We start from the raw sequence: 20549 nt of genomic DNA, 5'->3' as shown, positions 1-20549 counted from the left end.
TACTTTACTGAAGACTACATTTGTATAAATTCTGTGTTTATATATTTATATCTGTACCTATACCTATATCTTTCTTCGAAAATCTGGGTGACAAATTTTTGTTAGCTATTAATAATCAGAAGTAGTCAACTTTGCAGGCAGTTAAATCTCCGTGTTGAATACTTTGTTGCAATCTTCAGGATTTAATTTTGTTGAATGAAGTGTATTAATATCTTTGACATATAATTTTCTTAGCAGATTCTAACTTTTAAAAATGTTAACATCTGTCTTATTATAAACTTTTCTGAACTTTGGCGTTTTGACAAGAAAACACTCTGAGGAAGAAAAAGAAATCTCTCCTTTGTAAGCAACATGAAGCTCCTTTGGAAAAATGCCAACCCTCCCTCGGCATACCTCTCCCTTTCCCACCCAACAGGTCATGAAAAGCTGCCTGGTTCACAAAGACCAGAAGGCACTTTTTATGCCCCAGATTTCAGAAGAGTGTGATTAACCTTCAGTTTACACAATGGGAGCCTGACCTTCAGAAAAGTCCAGTGATTTACTTACGGTCGCGTTAAGAAGCCTAACAGAATAAGGAGCACAACCCTGTCTTAATTTACAGTCCTCCGTTTCCTGCTCTGCTTCCTCAGGGAGTTGTACAATACATGAGGACACTGACTCTGATTCAGTTTTTATTCCAAGCTACAAAACAGACTTTCAACCACCAAGGAGGAAGGTTATGGAGTGTGACCCTGAGACCCGACAACTTCCCTGATAAGGGAGGCAAACCCAGGATCTGCTGCTGGCTTCAATAACTGCTTTTCTGGGAGCCATATTTTTTATTGCAATTGGCAGGCTCTTTGCTCATCGTTAGGCATTTTATGAGCGCCCTGCGAAAGTCTCGCACATATCCAGCACTGCAGGGACATGAAAGGGCAGTGCTTGAGTGTGTGCTGGTGTGTCCACATGTACATAAAGAAGAGCATGTGGAAATGAAGAGCAAGCAGGAGGGATAAGTCAATGGTTATTACCGATTCCTGTGGCCATAATGGAAGGTACACAATTGAAATAGTCTGTGTTTTCACAGAGCTGGCTATTACAAACTTCAATGGTGACAAAGAAAAGTACATAGCTCGAACAGTCTATCTGTACGTACAGAGTCGGTAAAAATGAAGATAAAATCATCTGTACTCAGGGAATCAGATTGTTTTATAAACGGTATAAATGTACTTTGTTTTGAGAGCTTTTCCTTTACTGTTGCTTGATGCAGAGGACAAGGACGGCGGGGCAGCCAGCTTGGAGGTTTCCGACGGTTCTATGAGATCTGCTCTGCGTGACTTGCGAACACCTTTACATGGGAAAGCTTCAAGAAATCGCACCTCACCTTGGACTTCAGAATTATCAAAATACTCCATGTGCCCTAAAAGTTTGGTTCTTTTAGGCCATGTAGATAAGACTTCAAGTTCTACACATTTCCCTGAATCTTACTTATCACTGGAAGCACATTAGATTTGATCTCAGACAGATCATAGAATTTTATAACTAGAAGTGCTCTTTGTGGCCCTCTAACCCAATTCTCTCTTATTTTATAGACAAGTATGCAAAATCCTATTTGAGCACAGAAAAAACAAAAGCCACAGACATGCAAACTTGTTCTGGCATTTTATAAGCTGATTTGTTTTTATTTCTTGTTGGATGAGAAAGAGGAGGGCTGTGAAGGGAAGGAACGGGAAAGGTGATGAGAGCGCAAAGCTTACAGGAGCGTCAGAGGCTCCAGCTCTCATCCCAGAAGTGCCCATGGGTCTCCTGGCCTTGCTGTTATCTAGACTCTATACAAGGACCTCCAGCATATACCAGTGACTTTTCACTGGGTACCATAAGATTAGCTACAGAGTTTTAGCCCTGTATTGCGAAAATAAAAACCAACCGAACAAAAAACATCATTTCGTGCATGATTTTCAACTCCTCAAAGGAGTTTTATACTGAGTTGTTACAACATCCCCATATGGTGTTCACAGTAAGGATCTAGGAAAACAATGGCAATGGTATGGAGAAAGCCGAATACAAATGATTACAACAGCTATCTCAGCTCTTAATGACCCTCAGTTATTTAGATGTATCTATCTTCACGTTTAGTTAGGCTGGACTGTTCTTGAGAACTGGAAAACATATATTCTCACTGAATCAGACACCGCTAACACGTCAGCTCAGATCCTCTCAACCTTTCCTGCTTCCTTGTGTTCACAGCTCTCTGGGGGTCTGGTGGACTTCACGAAGGCACAGCTAGAGTCTCCCCTCATGTCCTTCCTGAGCCTCTGGCCCCTGCCATAGGTTCTCCTGTTGAAGCCAAACGGTACCATGAGATTGTTTGGCAGCCACACATGCACTCTGGTGGGACAATTCTTTCCCCTCTCTGCAGGATGTCTGTGAGATGCACTCTGCACGGCTTGTAGGGGCCGGTCCTATGGAAGCCAGCAAGCAGCATGTGTAGTGGCCACCGCCTTTCTCACCCCTCCTCTGCTCCCTGGGGCTGCAACCCCTTCACGAAGTTGTGGAACAGAAACGTTTATCTCAAGCTCTGCGCAATCACAAGAGTAGCCTCCTTGAGCTCTTCTTCTCTCTCAGAATCTTGGTGTGCAAACTGATTGTAAAACCAACTCAGTGCTGGTTCATCGGATAATGCAGACCAGAGATAGAATTGAATTTCTAAACGAAATCACCAATGCAACTTATGTAAACATGATTACAATCATCAGTCGAAACTTATTATGAGCCAGAATCATGCATAAGTAGGTATCATTTAATGACTAAACAACTGCAAATTAAGAGAGAGAAAAAAACAAAACCATAAAGCACTATTTCACAAAAAACAGTTCTAAAGTGTCTCTCTTCTGAAGACACTTCCAAAGCTGCAACAAGATGTGCTTACATCCTGCATTGGGCAGGACTCAGCAGACTATGGCCTCTGAATCTTTACATTCTTGATGCTAACTGGAAAAACCCATCAGCTCTGAAGTATTCTGGGCAAATCTAAGTGAGCAGTTGTTACCTTATCTAAATGAGTGTTGTTACGTTGGTGAGGGAAGGCCTGTTCTGTGAGCAAAATGAATCCAATGTGGCATTAAAGTTAACTCTATCGGCCAACAACGCTTGGCTCTGTGCAGAACTGCTGCATTGCGTTGAGATTTTAAAAAGCAAAACTCCACATACCTATAGTAGCACTTTTACAGAGATGTTGATTCTGAGGCTGACACAGGAAATGACAGCACCAGGTAGGTATGTCAGCCAGCACCCACTTTTTAGATGGCGACTTGCAGTAAGGATAACAGAAATGCTAATAATTAGGTGATGAAAGGGGTAAATGTCACTCATGTCACACAAACGGTTGCCTGAATGGCAGAGATGACAGTTTTCAAAGAGGTTATTTACCAGGGAATTTATGTTCAACTTTATATTATGTCTGGAAAATCGGCCTGACACTACTATGATCATTTCTGTCACTAAGAATGGTATGATAGGTTGGTTTGACAGATTTGAAAACAAACAAACACGGGGCAGTCAGGCATCCTGGCAGTGTGGGAGGTGTGACTAGGCCACCTTCTCCTTATCGCTGCCATTATTTTCCTAGATCGTGACTGTGAACCCCACATGGGAAGCTGGGCACAGAATAGCATAAAACTCCCATTTCAGAACAGTCTGTCAGAGAGTTGAGGCTAATATGCAACACTATCTTATACAGATACCCAGGAAATACTAACTGATTTGATCCGGTAATATCCCTAGACCATGGTACTCCTGCAACTCGGTTCCAGAGACACCAAGGCATAGCCTGGAGCAGGGGTGCCCACACGGGTGGCCGTGTCTAACCCGGAGGCAGGGCGCAGGCCCGCGGTTGCCCAAGCTCTCCTGGGGCCACAGACAGCGCCCGCCAGTCAGTTTCTCATCACTCTCTATATGCTGTATTTATCTCTTCACCAGTTAGGTCCAGGGGAAATCCTTTATCAGAGTGGGGATAAACAAAACTCCAAAGAGGATAATACCACGTCTGGTAAGCAAGATCAGAAGGCTTTAATGAGGCCAAAGAGATTTCGCCAAGGCTGGATGGGACATCTACTTCAAGGCACAGTAATGCGGAAGAAGCAAAAAGTTTGCCTCATCCCCCACTCCACTCTGGGGTGCTTACATGCTAAGCTGAAGGCACCCTAGCAGAGAGAGGATTTGCATTGAGGTTTTTCTTCTTTATAGGGGACACTTCTGCTCAAGTTCCCCCAAGAAACCCCTCTCAGAATTTTCTGCAGCTGAAAACAAACACACATTCTTGACTGGCTTAATAAAAGGAAATCATTAAAATGAACAAGTATGCAATAATCATCAACTTTTTCTCAAGTGCAGGTTTCAGAGGCTCTGAGAAATGCATCTAAGTCAGCCCTGATGATCTATCTCCTGGGCCATTAGGTTCTATGCTCCTTCTTGTTTTCATCTACTTGGACTAAGGGTTTCTTTAAAGTAGAAGGAAAACAAGCATTGCCCTAAAAACCTGCAAACCTCGAATCTTCCGTTAATAGCAGCAAAAATCTTGGCAGAATTCTATAATAAAAGACTGAAAAACCCATTCAGGACGAAAGTATATTTATGATACTTTTACCTTCAAAAGGATGCCTCACTACTGTTATCTTTCGATCGGTATTAGAGAGACTGCTCGGATCTTGCCCAAGCTCCTGTGACTGTATTTTGTGGAGATGGTCTAACCCCAGGGACTCGGAAGAACCTCCCCATCTAGTTGATATCACATACACATCACCACCACACAATGTTCCCAAAGAGTTTGTCTTTAAGATCTTCAGTGTCTCCCCATCACCTAAGATATTCAAGGCTTTTAACAGTTTTGCTCCAATCTACCTTCCCTCCAACTACGTAGGAAACAAAATAGGTGCTGTAGACAAGATAATCAAAACATAAAAAAGATACATCCTATATTTGTTACTATGAGTTTTCAACCTTATTTTTGACATTTAAGTCCTTAATCTATCCCGAGTTGATTTCTGTATATGAGGCAAGGATCCAATATCATCTTGTTCCACAAGGATGATTTTTCTAGCTTCACTGATTCAACAGTCCCTCCTTATGAATGCTACCTCCGTCACAGAGCTATGCTCTACATACACATGTCTGTTTCTGGGCTGCCTATTTCATGCCATTGATCAGTCTCTTGATTCATCCTCCGATTCCGTACTATCTACCTTAGCAGCTTAACAAAGCTTGATTTCTTGAAGGGCAAGTCCCCCTCCTTATTTTTCTTCTCTAGAAGTATCTTCTTTTTAGCATAATAAAGTACTTAAATTTTTTTAATTTAAATTTTAGTTTTTTCAATTATAGCTGATGTTAAATATTATATTAGTTTCAGGCATACGGCATAGTGGTTAGATATTTATATAATTTATGAAGTGAAAGTGATCCCTCTGATAAGACTAGTACCCACCTGACACTATACATAATTATTACAATATAATTGACTATATTCCCTATGCTGTACTTTACATCCCCATGACTATTTTGTAACTGTCATTTTTTGCTTCTTAATCCTTTCTTCGGAAGTTATCTTGGCTATTCTTTGTCCTTTGTTCTTCATCAATTTATCAATTTCCATGAAGAACCATGTCGGCATTCTTCTTGGAATTACACTAACTCTATGGTACATTTCAGGGAGAACTGAGCATCTCCACAATATTAATGCTTCCTCTATATTGGGGGCTGGCAAATGATAACCTGCCATTTGTTATAACACAGCCACAGCCAATTCTTTACATCTTGTCTGTGGCTGCAGCTGTGCTACATGGGAGAGTTGAGTAGCAGTGACCCTATGGCTCATAACACTTAAATGTGGCCTTTTACAGAAAAAGTTTCGTGGCCCCTGTTCTATATGAATGTGATATTTCTCCATAAATTTAGGTGTTTTTACATTTCTTCTCATAAGGTTTTGTAATTTTCCCTCTACCGTACTGCACATTTTTGTTAAATTTATTCCTCGATACTTGATATTCTATGATACTGTTGTAAATATTTTAATTAAATTTACTAGTTGATTCTGGTTGCTGTACAGCAATGCAACAGTTTTATGTATTCTTCTATTTACATATCTTGCTAAATTCTCTTAATATTTGTAATAACATGCAGATTTTTTAAATATACACAATTGTGTTATCTGTAAACGATTATAGTTTTATGTTTCTAGTTTCCAATCTGTTTCTACATTTTTCTTGTCTTACATTGGTCAGAATTCCTAATACAATGTTGAACAGAAGAGTGTTTAATGTCTTGTTTCTGATTTTAAAAAGAATGATTCCAGTGTTTGTCTATTTAGGACCACATTTGTTTTATCAAATTAAGGAAGTTCTCATCTTCTTAACTTACTAAGAGTTTTAAACATGAATGGTTATGACTTTTATCAATATTCTTCCTGCACCTACTGAGTTGATCAAATGGTTTTTCTCCTTACTCTGTTAAAGGAATTAATTATACTGAAAGATTTTTCTAATATTAAAAAAATCATTGCACAATTCAACATAGTCAAAATGTAATATCTTTTAAGTACATTATTAGATTCCACTTACTCATATTTTAGTTAGGATTTTTGCATCTATATTCATAAATGAAATGGCCTGTGATTTTCCTTTTTGATAATATTGTCTAGTTTTGGTATTAGGGATGATGGTTACACAGAATAAGTTGTGAGGTATTCTCTCTTTTTCTAGTATTTGGAAGAGTTTGTATAAAATAGAGAGAACCTATTCTTTGAAAGTTTGGTGGAAATTATGTATAAAACATCTAGACCTTGTGTTTTCTTTGTGGATAGATTTTTAATCATTGCTTTCATTTTTTTAAGAGGTATAAAATTTTCTTTCTTACCCCTCTCCTTTCATTAGTTCTAATATACTGTATTTTCCTAGATATTTGTCCAAATTACGGGCATATAGTTTTGATAGTATTCAAATATTTTTTAAATTTCAAACTGATCTGCAGTTCTGTCCCACTTTACATTTATAATTTTCTTTATCTGTATCGTCTCTTCATCAATCTTGTCAGAGCTTTGTCAATTTTCCTTTAGTTTTTTTTCCTCCAAAAAACCAACGTTTTGTTTTATCGAGCTTCTCTCTACACAATGGAGATTGGACAGCAGTCAAAGCAAAGCACATAACAAGCAATTTATGGATGAATCTTATCAATGTGATATGAAAAAAAGTCCCGAAGTTTTTATAATTATTGATACCTAGGGATCCAGAATTTCATATTGTGATAAACTAGAAATAAACAAACAAACAAAAAAACAATAATAAACCTAAAGATGCAAAGCTCCGCTTATATTTATAGTTGTAAAACTCCAATCCAGCTCTGAAAGCCTTTGACCCACAACAATCAAAAGATATTAAAGTTGGTCAATGTCAACCAAGAGTTTGAAATTATTGCTAATGTTGAATTGAAAGACTCAAGAGAGTGAAAATGATGACAAGTATTATTAAGGTTAAAAATATAAGTGTGGGTCATTTCAGCTTTTAACTCAACCTCCCATTTTGCAAACGACAGCCATGCTGTGGCCCTGCTCTCCTGCAGGCTCTTGTCCGTGGACCTTCCACTGCCAGGAACTCTCTTAGATCTTTACTATTGCAGAGTCCTGTACATGCTGGGCCTCTTCACCCCCACTTGGGATGAAGTTCTGCCACCCACTCTGAGACCAGTTGAAGTGCCACTTCCTCCATGAAACCTGATCTCAACAGGAAGCGATTTCTCTTGACCTGGCGTATCTGGCTCATCTCTTTTACCAAACCACAGGCTCTTTAAGGGCACGACAGTGTCTAATGATCCTGGTGTCTGCTATGGTGTCAAACATAAGGCTTACAATTCAATTCCCCACTGAGCAGACATTTACCGAGATCCTACTATGTGCTAAGGTTTCTTTCTATGAAGTAGGATATAATACAGATATGTGATATGTTTTGTTGCTTAAACTCTCTTTAAAAATTACTGGTATCAGTTTGGTATCAATAATTCATATGTTAAATTTGTAAGTTTCATCTTGGATTAGTAGTGCTAGTCAACTAAATGACTCAAAGTTTCCCTATAGTACCATACACTGCATAATCAAAAACAACTTTGGGCCAAAAAGAGAAGTTTATATTATGGATAAGAGTTTCTATTAGCTTAAAGAAGCATCTGATCTATTTCAGATTTTCATCCAAGGAGTTGAAAGAAAACAATGTTTTGTCACTTGTAATATTTTAACTATGTGAAAAATTCTATTTGGATACTACATATGGGTGTAAACATATACTCCTATACCAAAATATAAACTCTAATCTCGAGAAGATGAATCAATTTCATAAATGTACAGGTTCTTGAAATTTTGGGTCATATTTAGATAGGAGAATAACAGAAATATTATCTTAAAAATACCTTATTTTTTATCAGTGATTTACTCCTATCTTGTATAGTTATATGGTAAAAGACAAGGGAGAATGCCAATATGTGAAGTGTGACCTTTCTTGTAGATAAAAAAGAATGTGAAAACTTAGGAGCATTAAAATTAGCAATACCTTTATAATTGATGTGGTTAATGAATCTTAAAGATCCACTCATAGAAATTTCAAAGAAAAGGTATCATTTACGTTAAAGGTTATACTGTATTTATTTGCCAAGTCTCAATGTTGAGACAAAGAAAAATGCTGAGCAGAAATGAAGATGACCACTTCGCATTTGCTGCCCCATCCCTGTCAGGAGGGAGGCCAGTGGCCACCAGAGCTGCTGTTGTGGGTGGGGGGGCATGGAGTGGTGGAGGGACCCCTTATCTGTACCTTGGGGGTGGCAGTACGACCCTTAGCCACATCCTGGGTTTAAAAAATATCTGTAACGATGGAAAAAAAATGTATTCCAAGTACTTGGAAAAGGATTTGAAGACTTGAGCAAAACTGAGTTGTGAAGTGGGTAACTTCTACATGGCAGACTTTAAAACAGGTTGACTCTATGTAATCCCTCAGAGATAACGGAGACACTGAAATCTGTACCTGCTTCTCGGCTTCTTTCAGGAGCTTCTGGAATCTCTCATCTTCCAGCACACCAGGTGGAAGGTCCGTCTCTCCCTGAGCTTTCAGTTCTTCCAGCTTTTGCCTCAAGCCCCTCAGGGCCTGCAGCTCATCATTGAGGCGACTCTGCCGGGTTAGAGATGCCTGAAGATCCAGTTCTAAGTCTAGAGATGTGCGCACCGGGCATTCTTGTGCTGTTCTTCTAAGGACAGGCTGGCAAACCGTCTGGGTAGTGGGAAAACAACAAAACGCCTTGATTATATTGGCACTCATTATTCTGCTTTCCCTCCTTCCTGGCACATGATGAGGTGGGATTTCATTGCTCCTTGAGTGAGGCATAACCAGCCAAGTGACTTGCTTTGGTCAATGACAGGTGAGTGGGAGTAATGTGTATCACTCCTAGGAAGAAACTTTTCAAAGCTAGTGTGCCATCTGTACTTTTCTGTCACCTGCGAGAGAGACAGTAAAGATCCAGAGATGGAAGCCCCATCAGCTTGGGTCCTGAGTGAGGACAAGGGGCAGAGCATCCAGCGAGCCTGCACTGAACAAGTAGCTAAGCAAGAAATAAACATTTACTATTTTAAACCACATTGTTTTAAAGCTGTTACCACCGTACAGCCTAGCTTAGCCTGACGAATTTATTACACAAAGGCTGCCCTCTGTGAAAAACAAATACATTATAAGAAACTTACATTTCCTCCCTTTTAGGACACATAATTGAATCCCTACAGCTTATACCTTTTCCTATCATTTCCCTAAATGCCAGCCAGAATGTAGCTGGTCGGCAGAGCTAAGATTTGGACTCTCTCCTCCAATCGATGTGCTTGAAACTTCAGCTCCTTCTTCAATTTCCCACTGTCTAATATCTACTTTCACCCCCAGATCGCCGGTGTTCTTCCTGCAGCCAATCTTATCCATTTATCAAAAAATAGTTATTAAATATGTATGAATAAATGACTGCTGTGGGTTTGTAAGCAAAACACTAGGAAGAGAAGACATAATTTCTAACCTTGAGGACTTCAATCAGAGACTGGTGGGAGACGATAAGCAACAGAAAACTGCCAAGTGGCGACTTCTGTGCCACAGGAAGTCAGGGAAGGGAGGGATCATTCAAGGCTGGTCAGACTTGCTTGAGGAAAGGAATTCGGGTGAGGCTGAGTGAGACAGCGTGGGCAGAGGGGAACAAACAGGGTATTTCTTGCCTAGACCGTTGGCAGTAGGAATGGAAAATAAGAGCTTACTAATAAAAACTGGTACTATTTGATACAAGAGAGAGGGGACTCAAACTTGAGAAGTATTCTAGCTTGAAGACCTGAAACAATGGTGGTGCTCATGACACATGAAAGGAGGAGGGCCTGTCTGCCCCTCTTCTTATTTCGGAGCCTTAGCTCAAGTCTGAATAGCTTTCATTGTCTGTTCCTGGTTCTAATATTCTGTAACGTTCTTAAAATCAGGTTCCCTTTATTCACCCTCTGCTCTAACAAACTTACTACACAGCAGGATCATCTAGACACATATCCCCTTTGATTGTATTACTCATTTTTCAAAATCGGAAATACTTCCCGGTTGTCACGCTCATGGAGCCTTTCTAAGGACCCCAAAGTGCAGTGGTCTGCTGGTGAATGTCTGACAACTGGCTTACTGATCTATAGGGTTGGCCAATGTCTTTGACGTGAATACTCCCGCCATAACTGTTTTCAAGCTGTTGATGTGATGTCACTGAATTGGGAAGAGATGTGTAGCATTGGCTTTTGTGAGCCAGTCTGAGGCTCCAGCACAAACCTCATGCTTTATGTGCCTGACGCTTTGCTTTTCTGGTCAGGTAAATTTTTTACTGATCTTTTCAGATGCTTCCATTCTCTCACACCTCTATACCTTTTTCACACTGTAACTCCTAAATCAAAATACAGTTCCCTACTCATTTCTACCGAACCTTATCTACTTTAAAAAACGTATTACAATCATCGCCTATACAGTGTTTCAGGATTAATCTTTGTCTGGTTCCAGGAGTTCTAGCAACTGAGTTTATCAGTAACCTGACTTATTCAGCTCTACTCAATTCATAAACACTTCTGGTTAAAATTTCCCTGAAGAGAGCTACCATCCTTTGAAAGGACGTGCTGTTTAAAAATGCAGGTGATGTATAAAGGAGTTGGGAAGAATTTTCATTCAAAATAATGGAAATTCAGGTGCTTTTTTAAAGGACAAAACTTGATAATCTGAAAGATCCACACCTCGAACCGTCCTGAAAATAACGATGTTATATAAATGCTAGCAGATTTACCTTTACGAAAAGAAATATGCTTATTACTTTCAAGTAACTAGGAAATTAAACCAGGGAACCCAAACGTTGCCTAGTCCTGTATCTAGGACTTTGCACGGAGTCATTAAACCAGAGTCACGAGCAAAGATAACGACTACCTTTGCCGTCTTCCCTCCCAGCCATCATCCACAGTACCTAAGCTCTGGCTGAGCTTGATCATTCCTTGTCTCTTTAATGCATTTTCCTGCCCGGTGTCACTTCATGCCACCTTCCAACAGCACCTGGTACCCATCCCCCACCTCCCACAAAGCTACCATTTTCTTTCAAACTTTATCCAGGTGTCAAGGCCGCAGACCTCCCCCATGAGGCCTTTCTGATTCTCCCAACCAGAGGAGCTCATGCTCTTCTTTCACCCACAATGCTCTCATCGTCCTGTGTGCCCTCCGAGTACCTCCTCTGGAGTGGAATCTCCTGCAGGCAGTGCCTCATCACCTACAGAGCTGAGCTCAAACAGTGTTTTGTACTTACTAAACAATGTACTTTAAGCTGAATTATTTGTACTTACTAAACAATGTACTTTAAGCTAAATTATTACTAAACAAATTATTAGTAAACAAAAAATTTCCCATTAGTATTTCAGCTCTTGGTAAGTAAACAGGAATTTCTGAACTACTCGAACTGCCCAACCTTATTTAACTTATTTAAATATTCTATCAGATTTATTTTTTAAAGGTCATCCAGAGACCTGTGGCCTCCAGGAACACTTGACTTAAGCTTACTCATCCACATTAATCCTAACCTTCTCAAAATATCTATTTTTAAGCAAGTTACTAAGACTGTTACTTCTTTACCGAAACATGCCCCTTAGAAAAGGTACAGTGTTACATTTTTCTCACAACTGCTCAAGAGCCAGAGATGGTGTGGAAACCAGCAGCCACCAGCAGGAACGTGTGCAACCCACCCAGCAGGCCCCTTCTCCATCGATGCTGCAAACGAAATTTCTTGCCTTAATTGGCTCAGCATCCAAACCAATGATGAATGAATGCTCTCAAGCGCATTCTCTCTCCATCTCTGTAACTGACATAATGTGTTTTCCTGTCCCCTTGTGTCATTTCTCACCACCTACCAAGAGCACCTGATATCCATCCCCGATTCACAGCCAAAGGGTATTCTCTAACCTCATCTGCAATCACAGCGGCTTCATTCAATGGCCCAAGAGCATGCAGCAATGACGCTCAAGAGTTCTGGTATTTATGCTTTGCAATAATGACTCTGGATCGGTCTAGGACAGGGGGCTGTTGCCAAGGGAATACGTACCCTTTTGACCCGCAAACTGCGCCGTTCAGTGGAGTTTCTTACAAACAGTGATTTTTTAGCCAGGGTCGAACTGTCACTGTCACTTCGATTTAACTGGCAACAAAGGATAAAAAAAAGATCACTGCACATCAATTGAGAAGTTTATCAGACAAAGCAGGTAATGATAAGAGAAGTTTATTTCTTTAAAAAGACCCTCCTCAAACAAGTTTTTCTCTGTCTTATGCTTTCTTAAATAACTTAATTTTTAAAAATAATTTAAACAATTGCTTTTCGGTGGCAGTTATCAAAAATCATGTGTTAAGATAATTATACATACTCTGAAATAATATTATGCTTTGCATTTTTTAGCTAATATGCAACGCTCACTTTTTTTAAAAGAAAGGTTGATGTACAGAGCTCAAAATTACAGTTAAGACAATCTAAATCTAGTTTGTACAATCTAAAACACTCAGCCCAGGCAGCCCATTCCCAATTCCTCTTATTCCATGGCACCAGCCCCATCTAAGACACTTCACATTCAGTCATCATGTTTATTGTTTGGCTCAACTTATAAGAATGTAGGCCCTGCAAAGGCAGAGCTCTAAGTCTTTTTTGTTTAGAGAAATCCCAAGTATCTAGAAACATGCTTAATAGCAGATGCTTAATAAAAATATTTGTTGAATTGAATGAATAAATTTAAAAAGTATTTTCTAAGCCATTTGATAATATCAAACCTATATTACTACAAATCGTGAATACTGATAAAAGTAGAATTTGGTAAATCGCTGCAAATCCCACAATCGTTCTCCACAGAGCTATGAATCTGACTCAGTGTCTGGAGGCATTATTAAAAGATGATTTTTGTTCTACAACTCCATTCACAATTCTTGGCTCAGCAGGACTAACATGGTGTATGATAAGCAGCAGAAATATACAAAATAGAAATCTCGGGTCACATTAAGTTTCTGAAGTACAAATTTAAAGTACAAAAGCCACATCCTTAATTTCACTTATTGGAGAAGTAAATGGCATTAGAGCCAATGAGGCAATGGGAAAAGAAAGTAAAAACCCAAAACCCAAACTAAAAAGAACGGTAAGAGTTGTGATATTTTATGTATATTTTATAAAAGCATTTCCAGCAATTAGTGCTTGTAGTGGGAATTTGAAGACTCCTACTACCCAGTGTGTGTAACAGGCTGCTGGCTGGTGGGAGTGGGGAAGCTGGGCTCCCAGCGCCCGGCAGGAGCGCTGGTCCCCCCACGGTCCCCTTACCCGGCAGATATACTGGTTCCGCTCTCCGGGAGAGAAGGTCTGGGAGCGCACAATCACGCTGCTCCTCACGAAGGGACGCTGCCGAGCGCTCAGCCCGCCGCGGTCTTTGGGGCGAACTGCCATGCTGGCATTATCTGCCTCATCGGTATTTGTCTCTTTATCAACCTAGAAGAGAAAGAAGTCATTTTTCAGGGGATGACAGACGTGGATACCTTTGTTCTCCTTTCTTCTAAGTACAAAAATATCTAATCTTACAACAGAGACTCATTGAGCACTAGGGCCACTTCTGAGAGAAAGGTTTCACTGACTCCTGATGGGGACTCCCAGAGATGGACCCACAGTGGGTGGGACAGTATCTGTCCAAACAGGGTTACCCACAAATGGAGGTGCCACTTCTACCAGACTAGGCCTAAAGAATGAAGGTTTACATTTACAGAGCGTAGATGTGGCTCTATAAACAATCTTATTTGGGCGTGCTTCATCATTAATCATCATGAAACTGATTAGGTTTTTTTCAGAATAAATGGTAAAAGTAATTAACTATAAGAAAATGACAATATACTACAAAGTTACAGGTTTACATAGAATATGTAATTAGACGTATACATATATATGAAATTTTCAGTCAGGGTACGTATTTTTTTCCTCAGGAATAAAGAACTGAAAATTTCTAAACTTGTTACAAGACCCCAAGTTTGCCGGCATCGCAAAGCTTGAAAACGGTTTCCCCCTCTGGGGATGGCAGTCTTAACATCTCTCATGTAACTACCGAAGTCACGTGCTTAATAATTCGGCTGGTGCCTGCGCCTAGACCGAGCCACTTGCCATCTTCCAGAAGAGATTTCAGTCAGACTGCCCTCTAACCAAAATGAATTCAAACGTTTACTTCATGTTTGAAATCGAAATAAACTTACATTTACGAAACTTAATACAATTAAATAGTCATCCTGGTGTTTATCCAGGAAATTCTGAAAATGCTTTTAATTAAAATTTGCAGAACATTTACCGAGATCTAAATAGCACTGTTTATCTTCTTATATAAAATTTAAGTGGAGAATGAAAATTTGGGGCTCATTTGAAAATTTTAAAGCTTCATACAGCCTACTCCCACGAATGTCTACCCTGATGGGCTTTGGCTAATCCTAATACGAAATTACACCTGAAGAGACAAACTTAGTCGACATGGTGCCTATAAGAGCTCTGCTTTAGGAGTATAGTTGGAAATATTCACCAAAGTGGGTATTCCAGAAGGTGGCTGACTTCCAAGGTCTTTGACACAGTTGCTTTCCTTCCTACTTGTGTCTTCACTCATCTCAGGCATACGCGGGCATGAATGTAGGTCTTCTGCATGGCTGCTGCCCTCTGGCAAAGTAACTTCAGCCTCTTCTTCAACCACAATCTCATCTGAGGCCTCTCTCAGCATTGTTAACCTTTGGTGAAATAAAACGAAACACATTTATGTCAAACAGGTGTGCTCTGTGAACAGTGCAACTGGGGCACATTCGCCTGTTATGTGGACAAGGAACAACACACTCACACATAATGATTCAAGCCATTTCTTTGCCTGGGACTTGTACTAAATTGCACATGAAAAATAAAATCATCTCTAGCAATCTACAGCAATATCAACAAAGTTTGGTTACTAAAAGGTAAATTCATGACACTTGAACTAATTCCTAGAGATTAAAATAGATATATACTGAAAATCACATATAAAGTTTAACCCCACCATTTAAAAATATCGATATAACAATATAACTTGGTATTATTTGTTCATTATTGTAAAATTAATCATATTATGGAATGGAGTAACTCTCTGCTAAGAATGAATGATTAAAAATACCCATTGTCAACTGTGCAGAGGTAGAACTTTGTGGAAAGGGAGCTTTATTACTGAAATAACAGAAGACTCTTAATACCATATGACCTTGTTTTTAACAAAAGCCATGGTATGGTCTTGGGTGGCTTATAAGTGGGGGTCCAGAATATACATATGGTTTGTATTCTGTATAAACTCTATTGACAGGAAGGCAGAAGTACCAGAGTGGTTTTGAATTTCTCATGCTTTATGGAGTTTCATGTTCTTAGAATGCAAACACTTTTTCTACTGATAACTAAAAGTTAAGCTTTAATTGTGATTGGTGACATACTGACAAATTGGCACAGATTAGTTCCTAAACGCCTAATCATGAAATGGACACGGGAGAGCTAGCAATGAATACAATGAGTTATAAATTCCTTTATGATACATACTAAGTGTATTTTTTGAAATGTGTGTGATTTAAAATTGCATTTTACATACACAAAGAAGGCTTGTTATTTAAAGATACCATGATGAAACTTATAATCACTCTCATATTTATTTTTTTTGCAGTGCTCTGATTTTTATTCAGTATAAAGGACTTTCGATAACAAGGTATATCTGTATCTTTTTATATCACTGTAGTAAGCTGTTCCTCTCAAATGCCCATGATTTTGTTTTTATGATATATCTTGTTATTATAATTTTCAAAAAGCTTTATATAGACACATATATACAAATGCATGCTAGATATGTATTCGCATATATGGGTTAACAGTGGCTCAATCAAACATAACAATATAAGCACTATATATACAAGGTTAATCGAAGTGATTTTACATGTATATTTAAAAAACTAATGCAGTCACTCAAATATTGTTTTTAGAGAAAACAATACAAACCGGGAAAGATAGTTCTTTATACATATGTAAGTCTAGACAGAAGTTATAATAACTTTCTCTCTCTCTCTGTTTCTTCCCGCCTCCCTTTAAAGAATAGGGTATGAATAATGAGAAGAGAACAAAAAAGAAGGCGAAAGTGGTAACAAATAGAGAAACGACTACACAGAAGCTGTTTTCTAAATATCTGCTTCAACTTACTAGAACCTAAATAATACTTCCGGTAGTTTAAAGGAAAAGAGAGTCAGTTTTAAAATTTACCTATAAATCTACAATCAATTACCATACCTTTCAAAATAGTTCAAGACTTGAAGTTTAAAAAGCTCAAAAATTACTGAAAAATAAAGAATCTCGCTGATGTATTAACTTTGCCCACAATCTTGCCATTACCTCCTTCGACTCTCGAATGACCTAGGAGAGTTGTTCCTCTAGGGGTACATGCCCGAAGCCACACTGCTTTCCATAATACTAGAATAAGATCTGAACCTATAAAGGTTTCTCTGAAAGTTTCTTATGAGAAACTAAACACATCTTTGAGTTCTCAAGAGCAAAAAGAAATAACTGCTTTACCAGTCTCCATCTGGACGCCTTTGCTCTTCTCCCTGCCCAGGTTCTTCTACTTCTTGTGCTAATTCTTGTTCCACGGCCAACAGCTCAGCTGATGTTCTTGCAAGTAAGGCTGACACTGCATCCTAGAGAGTGTAAAACATATGGCAATTAACATCATATGTTTCTAGAAATTTAAAAACTCATCAGATGGGGACTTATGTTTCCAGTTATGAAAAAGAAGCTGGTATTCGGCCCAATTCTTCTGAGAATATGAAAGATGAATAAAATGAAACAAAAGCTAAAAAACAAAAACTCCAGGTGTTTTAAAGCAATGAAGAGCAACAAAGGCAATCAGGACTAGAGGGCCACGATCCCAAGCAGAAGGGAAATGCAAGGAGGTGAACCAACCATCACTGCCACTCTTTTCCCTTGGAGGCATATGCCAATTCTAGTGCTGAGGCATACAAGCTAAACAGACTGTGGCTGCCCTGTGGCAGTGTTGGTAGAATGCAAAGATGAAACCTGAGTGGAAGACCACCATGCAGTCAGCACACAAGGGACCAGAGAAAATGAACTCTAAAGTGAACCCAATATTCTGCGCAAGATTCCTATTGAGGCAATTGCCATTCCTAAGCTGCAAATGTGCAGAGCAAGCAGCTGAGAAACAAAGCAAAAACCAGCTGGTTGGAGGTTAAAACAGCAAGCACATATTTCAGTTGCCTCACCGACCTAGGAAGAGAAAATCTGGAATTCAGGTCCCCCAAGTGATCCAGGTGATCTGCCCATATTGTAAACTGCCTTCCAGAAGAAAATTAAATCCTCCCTGGAGGAAGCTATCAGCCAGAGACTCTATAATTCTTCATATATAATATTCAGCATTCCAGTGAAAAAAGAACTGAAAGCCAAGAAAAAAATAGACAAAAGAGGCAGACCCACAGTTGATCCATATACTGCAGTTATTTAGAAAAGGAACAAAATTTTACAATTAATATGTTCAAGAAAACTGAAGAAATGATGGAGAATTTCACTAGAATAAACATACACGCATTAAAAAAAATCACATTAGCACATCAGAGTGAAATTGTTGAAATTTGGAAAAAAAAAAAAAAAGGAGAATTCACAAGCAGTGAAAGAAAAAAAGATGCATTACCTCTGAAAGACCAACAATTTTGCAATCTCTCCTCTGGGTATCTACCTGAAAAATTTTATAACATTTGTTTGTAAAGATATATGTACTCCATGTTCACTGTAGCATTTTCACAATAGCCAAGACATGGAAACAACCTAAGTGTAGGTCAATAGATGACTGGATAAAGAAGATGTGATACATACAGTATAATATAATGTAATACAATATAATATAATATAAAGCTAACAAACGTCTATAGAATACTCTACCCAACAGTAGCAGAATATACATTCTTCTCAAGTGCACATGAAACATTCTCCAGGATAGACCATAGGCTAGGCCATAAAAACAAGCCTCAATAAATTAAAGAAGACTAAAATCCTACAAAATATGTTCTTTGACCACACTGTAATGAAATTAGAAATCAATAAAAGGAAATAAGAAATGAACAAATATGTGAAAATTAACACATTCATAAATAACCAATGAGTCAAAGAAGTCACAAGGAAAATTACAAATACTTTGACATGAATGAAAATTAAAACACAATAAACTAAAACCTATGAGATGCCACTAACGCAGTCAGTGCTCAGACGGAAATTTATAGCTGTTAGCACCTATATTAAAAAATAGAAAAGATTTCAAATCAATAACCTAACCTCCCACATTAATAAAATGGAAAAAGAGCAAAATAAACTTAAAGCAACTGAATAAAGACTAGAGTGGAAATTCATGAAATAAAGAGAGAAATATTAGAGAAAATAAATGAAAAGATAAAAAAAGTTGATGAACCTTTAGTGAAACTAACCAAAAAAAGTAGAGTGAAAGCTTAAATTACTAAAATCAAGAATGAGGGGATATTACTATCAACTTTACAGATATAATAGATAAAGGGCAATACTATGAACAACAGTATGCCAGCAAATTAGATAACCTAGATGGGTAAGTTCCTAGAGAGACACAAGTACCAAAACTGACGCATACATAAAAATTCTGAATAGACTTATAACAAGTAAAGAGATCGATTTAGTAAACAAAAAACTTCCCACAAAGAAAAATCCAGGCTCAGATAGTTTCAGTGGTGAATTCTACCAAACATTTAAAAAAGAATTTATGTCAATTCTTCTCAATCTCCACCAAAAGGTAGAAGAGGAGGGAAACTTCCTAATTCATTCCATGAGGCCAGAATTACCCTGATATCAAAACCAAAAATATTATAAGAAAACTATGAATATAGACCAAAAAAAAAAGTCCTCCATGAAGTAACAGAAAACTGAATCTAATAACATATAAAAAAAATTATATTCCACGACCAAGTAGGATGTATCCTAGGAATGAAAGATTTGTTTAACATTGGAAAATCAATAAATCATATGAATAGAATATAGGAGAAAAACCGCATGATCATCTCAATAAATGCTGAAAAGCTCTTCTCAAATCCAACCGCCTTTAATGATAAAAACACTCAACAAACAAGGAAAAGAAAAGGAACTCCTCAATCAGATAAAGACATCTACAAAAAACAGACAGCAAATTCATCCTTAATAGTGAAAGACTGAAAGCTTCCCTGTGAAGATCAGGCACAAGACAAGGATGTCTGCTCTCACCATTTTTAGTATTGTACTGCAAGTTTCTAGCCAGGGCAAATGGGCAAGAAAAAGAAAAGACAACTCGAAAGGAAGAAGTAAACTAACTCTATTTGCAGAAGATAAGATCTTATACATAGAAAATTGTAGGGAATATACTAAAAAGCTATCGGAACTAATAAATGAGTTCAGAAAGGTTGCAGGATACAAGATAAATAGACAAAAATTAATTGTGCAATGAATAATCTGAAAATTCAATTAAGAAAATAGTTCTATTTATAATAGCATCAAAACGAATAAAATTAACAAAAGAAGTACAAACTTTGACTTTGAAAACTATGAAATATTGTTGAAATGAAGGAAGACCTAAATAAGTGGAAAGACATCCTATATTCATGGGTCAGAAGACTTAACACTTAAGATGATGACACTCCCAAACTGACCTACAGACTCAATGCAATCTCTATCAAAATCCTAGCTGCTTTTTTCCCCCCATAAATTGACAAACTGATACTAAAATTCATATGGAAATGCAAGAGACCTTGAACAGCCCAAGCAGTTTGAAAAGAAAAAGTTCAATGACTCATATGTTCTGATTTCAAAATAACTATAAAGCTACAATAATCAAAGCAGTGTGGTACTGGCATAAGTACAGACATAAAGATTAATGAAACAGAATTTGGAGTCCAGAAATATAAATG

At 38.3% G+C, this 20549-nt stretch overlaps 1 protein-coding gene across 4 annotated transcripts in view; it reads right to left on the bottom strand.

The window, feature by feature from the left end:
- Positions 1 to 20549, bottom strand: part of WWC2 (WW and C2 domain containing 2) — an 82063-nt gene that overhangs the window by 8787 nt on the left and 52727 nt on the right. For all 4 annotated transcript variants that reach the window (XR_003047614.1, XM_025049993.1, XM_025049994.1 and 1 more), the window contains 5 exons: positions 17155 to 17276; positions 15116 to 15314; positions 13885 to 14049; positions 12634 to 12726; positions 9036 to 9278 (listed from right to left, as the gene is read on the bottom strand). Coding sequence is in view for 3 of the 4 variants with exons in the window: in XM_025049993.1 (XP_024905761.1) it covers positions 9036 to 9278; positions 12634 to 12726; positions 13885 to 14049; positions 15116 to 15314; positions 17155 to 17276 (822 nt within the window). In the remaining variant the exon portion in view is untranslated. The remainder of the gene's footprint in view (positions 1 to 9035; positions 9279 to 12633; positions 12727 to 13884; positions 14050 to 15115; positions 15315 to 17154; positions 17277 to 20549) is intronic.

The sequence above is a fragment of the Pteropus alecto genome, unplaced genomic scaffold, assembly GCF_000325575.1.
Source record: "Pteropus alecto unplaced genomic scaffold, ASM32557v1 scaffold24, whole genome shotgun sequence".
NCBI classification, from domain to species: Eukaryota; Metazoa; Chordata; class Mammalia; order Chiroptera; family Pteropodidae; genus Pteropus; species Pteropus alecto.
Note: the sequence above shows the minus strand (reverse complement) of the source record. Positions and strands in the feature narration are given on the sequence as shown.